The sequence below is a fragment of the Cajanus cajan genome, chromosome 1 (genome assembly GCF_000230855.2).
Source record: "Cajanus cajan strain Asha chromosome 1, NIPB_CcT2T_4, whole genome shotgun sequence".
Lineage (NCBI taxonomy): Eukaryota > Viridiplantae > Streptophyta > Magnoliopsida > Fabales > Fabaceae > Cajanus > Cajanus cajan.
In genome coordinates this window covers 89,484,044-89,491,912 of record NC_138517.1, presented here as the reverse complement: position 1 = coordinate 89,491,912, position 7,869 = coordinate 89,484,044, and the positions used below count along the sequence as shown (strand labels likewise).

General features: G+C 34.2%; 1 protein-coding gene across 1 annotated transcript; it reads left to right on the top strand.

Moving 5' to 3' along the window:
• The first annotated feature begins 5,428 nt into the window (after positions 1-5,428).
• Positions 5,429-7,522, top strand: LOC109790452 (uncharacterized). The gene is made up of 2 exons (XM_020349604.1): positions 5,429-5,764; positions 5,846-7,522. Exons 1-2 carry the CDS (start codon positions 5,429-5,431, stop codon positions 7,520-7,522), a joined length of 2,013 nt encoding a protein of 670 aa, XP_020205193.1.
• Positions 7,523-7,869: the final 347 nt, after the last annotated feature.

The window sequence follows — 7,869 nt, the reverse complement described above, 5'->3', positions numbered from 1 at the left end:
AGATGAAGTTCTCTGCGGAAGAGGTATCATGCACCTGCACAGCTGTTACTCATTCAGTGGAAGTGAGCTATTATTCTCTACCAAAAATAACGTAAAACTATATTAAAAAATTAATTTATATAAAATATATGTTTTGGATACATTGTGAATATATGTGATATAATTTATAATTATAATTGAATTATTTTATCTTACTTTTTAACAGTATCGCATCATACTACTTTCTTTTACTATTGTTTTTAAGGAAACGTTAATCATTCTTAAATTATATTATAATAATATAATTATATGCATTAAATATAATAAAACAATATGTTACAATCTAACAATACATACTACTATGCTGTAAAAAAAATATTACTACTGTTGTTGTTTAATAAAAAATAAAAAATAACTATTAGTAAAATATTTATTATTTATATAAAAAGTTTATTCATTTGCATGATAGCTTTTACCATTGTTTTTGTCTATTTTTAATTTTTTTAAAAGTATTTACATAACTTCTTTATTAATTTCAAAATTCTTTTAGCTTATTTTGCCACCTATTTGCATATTTATTTTATTTGTTTTTTTCCCTCATTTGCATAACTTTTTTCTGTTCATTTAAAAGCTTTTTCCATTTGTTTAATATTCTTCACTATTTTTTGTCTGTGTAAATATTTTTCACTCACTTTTTATTCGTTTTTGTACTTTCCCATTTGTTATTCTCTCGTTTGAATTTTTTATTTCTCATTTAAACTATAATGTTTTTTGGTTTTTTTCTCACCTGTTTATATGTATTAATATGATTTTTTTCATTTTTTTTTTATGTTTTCCCTTGTCAACTCGAGAAATTTATAGTGACGAATCCATAAATTTTAAATAGTGGGATAATAATTATTTATATATTTATAACATTAAAAATTTTATATATAAATTTTAAAAATATAAATATATTTCATAATTATTTTTTACAAATTTTTATATCTATGATTATGATTAAGGATGAAAACAAGTTAGATCATACTATGTTATATTATAATTTAGTAGTTTGAACCCAACTTTTTTTAAAATACATGTCATAAATATGACTTATTTATCTATCATAAAAAAATTTAAATGTTTGATTATAATTATAATCCTAAAAATATATTTTTAATAATTTAATGCTAATAAGAACATAAAAATAAATATGTTAAATTGTATAAACATCAAGTTTAAATTATTTATAATAGAAACATGTTTTTAATATCTTATATAATATTTTAGATGATAATTTATTTCAAAACATATTTTATAATAAAAATTCTAAATAGAATATAAATCTTCCAATCTTTCCCGTTTTGATTTTTTTAAACAATGTATACAATCTTTACTATTTTAATTTTTTTAATCAATGTATACATAAATAGAAAGCACAAAAGGTAAACATATATGCTGCAAATTTTATTTTATTAAAAATTAATTTTTTAAAAAAATTAATTCATTATTAAGGAGTTATTTTTATCACACATGAGAACTAATTTCTTTCAAAAGTTCGATAAATATCAAATAAATGAATAACTCTTTAAAATTTATATTTTATACATATCATAATTTAAATATATATATATATATATATATATTAGAATATAAATTTTTTAAAATACTTTTTAATAAAAAAATATGTGTAAAATAGTAGTGGGGACATGTGCCCCCACTCTCCTCTATATGGATTCGTCCATGTAGTATATATATATATATATATATATAACAATTTAACAATTATTAGAAAAATTCTAGAAGTTTTAACCACTAAAAATTGACAGTGTTACAACGGTAAATGGTTGAAGTTAATAAAGGCAAAAAAATAATTAATGACAAAGATTAAAGTACATTAAAATTGTTCTTTTAAAAACTAAAAACTTATAAATTTTACATATAGACTAAAATAAATTATTAAACTTATATCAAGTTGAGATAATGAAGTGTGGATAAAAATAAAAATTAAAGATAGAAAAGAGATCAAATGCATGTTTATTTTGTAATATTATGAGTTATAAAGTGTGATTGTTGTTTTAATTAATTATATGATTTGTAGATTGTTGATTGGTGATGAGGAACTTTTTGAGGATTTTTTATGAGTTTATAAAGTTTTGAAGTTTTTTTAGACAAAGGTATAATTTGATTTTGGAGGGGTAAGTATTTAAGGTTTATGTTTATAATGGAGAATCATAAGTTTTGTTCTTTAGAAGTTTAGAGAGAGAAGTGTTATAATCTGTAAGTCTCATTCTTCTCTAACCCTTCTCTGGTGAGGTGATTTTCTACCCATAATTTCACCAAAGTTTTATTTGTGATAAAGTTAGTAAGAAACTAGAATCGAGTTGTTGATTCGTGCGAAGTGTTTCGGGGTCGCTTTGAGTTTCTTTCTTTATCTTCTTCTTCCTCATTTTCTATTTGATCATGAGGTAAGGAAAGCTAGACTGAATTTTGATGATGGTTAATGTTGCATGTTATTGAATCTACTTTTCAAATTCATGGTTGAGTTGTATTTTGGGATGAAATTCTCGTGTGGAAAGACTTAAATGTGTAATACATGTTAAGAGATGGGTTTTGGGTGAATCTGATGTATAGATGATTGCATGTTGAAAAATGTGTTGGAGATGAATTGCTAGTGTTGTGTAGGTTTGGCTTATGGCTTTGCATATGGATTTTTTTGATTTTCGTGTGCTTGGAGGCAAATTCATGATTTGTAATAATGGAGATTACTCACCATGTCGATTTAAGACATCATATGTCACTTCAATATGAGGTTCTTTATCTCACTCACGTTGAACATATGATTGGTGATGTTAGGCATGAGAAGATATAATCATCTTAGGTTGAACTGACGTCGAATGTGAACTAAATGGCACTAGATGTAAGGAGAAAAAATCGTCTTAGAATGGAATGATATCAACCATGAACTAAATGGCACTAAGCATGAGAAGAGATAATCATCTCGGGACCTATACTTAATCCACGTTGAGTGTAAGTTGTGTGACACCAAACATGAATATGACAAAGAATCAAATATTATATTGTTAATTGTAGAAATCATGACACATCATTACATGTTTACCATTACTTCGATAGAAACGTATTAACTTTTTACCAATTTCACATAATCTAATATAAATTTATATTGTCGACTAAACTATAACATATTATCGTTCCAATGCAGAAATTTATCAGATATAGACTCTCCGAAGTTTGTCAAATACAATCAACAAAAAAGAAACTAAGGTTAAGTGAAAAAGATGTAAGCAACATATTTATGAAGTTTTTGCTTTAGGGAAGAAAAAAATAACTATAGTGACGAAGTAGATAGGAAGAATATAATATAGTAAATTGTTTGGTATGTAGAACAGCTGTCAGAAGTAGGAAATTTTGGAGAGAAATCCAATGTATGTGGACGGGCAGCGAACAAGTTGGCAAGTTGAGAATTATTCGTCGCAGCTTTGGCTTTGGCAACCTCCGAGGCTTACATTCATTAATATTTCTTTATGCGCTTAACATGACAAATGTTCCTTTTCATGGTCCACACTCCTCTTATCATCTCACTACTTAACAATCAACATGTTGATAAGAACCATCAATTATATATACGTGCTAATCTTTTGATCCACCACCTGATTGTATTAAGTATATTTTATAAATTTATTATTAATTACTGTATGGGGAATGTTTTATATAAATGATTTAGTTTTTTTAATTTATTTTTATAATGATTTGATTATACTTTTTTATTTTTTGAAATGAGACATAATCTTGTAAGTATTTATGCAGTAATACATTCAAACAGTTTAAAATTATTTATTAACATGTATATCTTAAAACACTTACAGTAAAAGAAAATTATAAGCTAAAATCAGTTTATAAATAAGTTAAAAAAATATTTTTTAAAATTAATATAAAAAATTATACGGACTAGATCATACATAATATAATTTTAGTTTTATTTATTTTTGTATTTTATTTCTTTAAAATATTTTTTTAGATTAATTTATCCTAATAAAGTCTTAATTAAGTTCCGTACTTTTTGTGTTTGTCAGAGTAGTACCAAACTAATTGTCGCCTCTTTCGAAACCTCAAGATTTTTTGTCCTTAACATATTTATTTCTGAAATTAAAGGAATTTAAAATAAATTCTTAACATTTTTAGATGTTTTGTTTAAATTCCTAAGGTTAACCATTCATTATATTTTGATCCTAAATCTATGTTAATATGTTCGCATTATTCATATGTATGATATTGTAATTAGACTAATGAGATTAAAATATTACGCTTTCGGATTACTTTTTTAACGATTTCTTTTCATACTGAGCCTAAATCTCAAATATTGTGGTACATCACGATGTCCAGGAACGGACCTAAACAATTTGAAGGGGGCAAAAATTTAAAAGATATTAAAAAAAATCAAAAATGACTAATTTTTACCGAAATTATTATTTAAAATCAAAAAATTAAACCTACACTTTTGGTAAACGTAATCAATGTTTTTATACTTTTATTTTGACGAATTTAGTTCTCAAACTTTAAAAATAATGTGAATTTAATCTTTTCTAATCTTAAAATAATATGACATATAATGATTATTTTGGTTAATATACTTATTATGATTTAACAATAACTAAATGGAAATACAAGTATCAAGTATATATCTGCTTATAATATCATGCAACAAAAGAAATAAATCTTATACGAGCAATCATATGTATAATAAGTAAAATAACTATTTGTGAGCATATATATTGTGTACCGGGAGGTCTCCATCGGTCACGTTGACCAACACGTGTCATTTCATCAGACACCCACGCTACCAAAACCATACGAAAGTCTCAGCGGAAGCATCGGCTCGGCCCACAGCCGAAGCCATATCTATGACGGATCGGTTGAAGGCCGCACCGTCACAGCACGTACCGACGGGCAAATGCTGCTCCGTCAGGTCACTCGACCAACTGCTGGTCGGCCCAGTTAACGATCGTATAGACAACTCCCATTCCTTTACCCGACGGATCGGCAAAATGTCGTACCGATATGTGAAGGACGGCCATTAACTTCAGTTAGCCAAGGTAAGCACGTGATTAAGGCATAAGTAGCTGATTAACATCGTATTACCTAATTTGGTAAACACCTGAGAAGGCCCACAATGCTCAGGCCCACGTCAGAGGCTATAAATAGGTCACACATAATGAGGTAGAACACTGTTCATTTATTATCCTAGAAAATCGTGTCTGTACTAACTTGAGCGTCGGAGTGCCTTTTGCAGGTACCTCCCCCCTCTGAAGAGACTGTTTGAAGTATCCGTTCGGCCCTTTTCCCCATTGCAGAGTACGAGTGTGCCCCTAGACAGGTACATTTTGGCGCCCACCGTGGGGCCGAATCGATAGCTTGAAGAAGACGTACTGAGAATTATCTTGAAGACATCATGGTAAAGACAAGGAATACTGATTTTGAAGGACATCAGTCCGAAGATGAGCACCAGTCCAGGGCCGAGACAGTTGAGGAGACAAACTTGACCGACATGGTACGCCAGATGAAGGAAGAGGTGATAGCCATGAAACAGCAGCGAGAAAAGGATGCCGCCGAGATGGTCGCATTAAGAGAAGAGAATGCTGCACTAAAAAATCAGCACCAGGATCCCACTTGGAAGCCATCAGAAACAACCCACACTCAGGAATCCTTCCATTCGTACGGCCATCACACTTCCACTCCTCATACTTCTGTTGCTACCCCGGTTGTCCACGCGTCGGCGAGCCAACCAGTACAGCTCATGCCAGCTGGGGCACACCGACATCCCTTTACACCCAACATCATGCAGTCCGCCCTCCTCGACCATTGAAAGTCCTTGTCCCTCGACAAGTACGACGGCACCACAGATCCGGATGAGCATGTGGATGTATTCTTAACCCAAGTTACTCTGAGCACTACCGATGATGCCGCCTTGTGCCGTATCTTCCCAACGTCGTTGAAAGGAAGAGCATTAAGTTGGTTCACCCGGCTTCCCGCCAATTCAATCAACTCGTTCGGTACACTAGCTTCACAATTCACAATACAGTTTGCTACCAGTTGGCCTCACCAGCTAACCTCGCTGGCACTAGTAGGCATCCGTCAAGAGAAAAAGGAGTCCCTCCGGATATTCATGAGTCGATTCAACAAAGCGGCCCTTGAAATCCGAGACTTGAACCCCGCTGTAGCCCTACACCACCTTACCACTGCCTTGAAGCTAGGACCTTTTGCCAATAGCATTTGTAAGAAACCCCCTACAGACATGGACGATTTACGTCGACGAGCTGACAAATATATGCAGATGGAGGAATTAGCAGAATTCCGAAACCAAGCCCGAGCAGAGGTCTCGACAAAATCTGACAAACCAACCGATGTTAGTTTTCGGGGTCGACCGAAGGATTTCGGGCCCCGCGAGAAACCACCCCGGGGTCCGAGGTACTCCCAATATACGCCCCTCAATACAAGCAGATCAGCAATCCTGGAACGGGCACTTGCTTCAGAGGTGCTAGCAGTCCCGAAACGAGCCTCGACCCCTCCCAGGGCCGATACAAGTAAGTTCTGCAGATATCATCGCAATAGGGGACACTCAACAGAGGAATGTGCGACATTGAAGGACAAAATTGAAGACCTAATCAAACAGGGACAGTTACAAAGTTTCATAGATCGCCTAAACTCGTCCCGACACACCGATCGGCCTCGGCGGCAAGATCAACCCGAGCAAAGAACAAGAACAGACTCATACAGAGAACGAAGTCGGTCAAGAAGCAGAAGAGAAGAGGAACCCCCAACACAGACTCGGCGAGTCATCAATACCATAGCCGGCAGATTCGCTGGTGGCGGGTCATCCTCCTCGGCTCAAAGGAGGCATCTTCGAGCCGTTCGGCATGTACATGCAGTAGAAACAGTTCGTCGTCGTCTCCCCACTATCACATTCACCGAGAATGATTTCAGAGGCATTGACCCGGATCAGGACGACCCAATGGTAATCAGTGTCGAAATCCACAACTGTGTTATGCGAAAAACGTTGGTTGATCAGGGAAGCTCCGCCGACATTCTGTATTGGAACACGTTTAAGCAGTTGGGCATTCCGGAATCCGAGCTGGTCCCTTATGACGAACCTTTGGTTGGGTTTTCAGGTGAACGGGTTAAAACAAAAGGTTATATTAAGCTGTCAACTCGGTTCGGGTTTGAAGGAACCGAATACCGAGACATTTCGGTTAAATACGTGGTGGTTCACACCAGTACATCTTATAACATTCTACTTGGTCGGCCATCCTTGAATCGGCTTGGGGCAATAGTTTCTACACCCCATTTAGCCATGAAATTCCCGGCTGAATCAAGGCATGTCATCACGATCCACGCCGATCAAAAAACTGCACGAGAATGCTACTTTGCCAGCCTTCGATTACCAAAAGTTAATGAAGCGCGTGAGGAGCCGAAGGGTCTTCACTCGGTGTCACAGCAATCGGTTATTGACCTTGATCCCCGGATTGACAAAGACGAAAGAGTATAACCCATAGAGGATAAGCAGCCTCTCCAAGTAGGAGTCTCGGTCTCCCAGCTCACTTATCTCGGAACGGCCCTCTCTGAGCAAGAAAAATTGGCTATTGAACAAGTGATCCTTGACAACAGCGATTTATTTGCGTGGCACCCCTCCGACATGCCCGGCATCGACCCGGATTTCCTTTGCCATAAGCTCTCAGTCAGTCGGGAGGCAAGGCCGATTGCTCAACGGCGTCGGAAGACCGGAGAAGAAAAGAAAGTGGCAATTGAGGCCGAAGTAGCCAAATTACTGGAAGCACAATTTATACGAGAAGTGCATTATACAACATGGTTGGCTAATATAGTCATGGTCCAAAA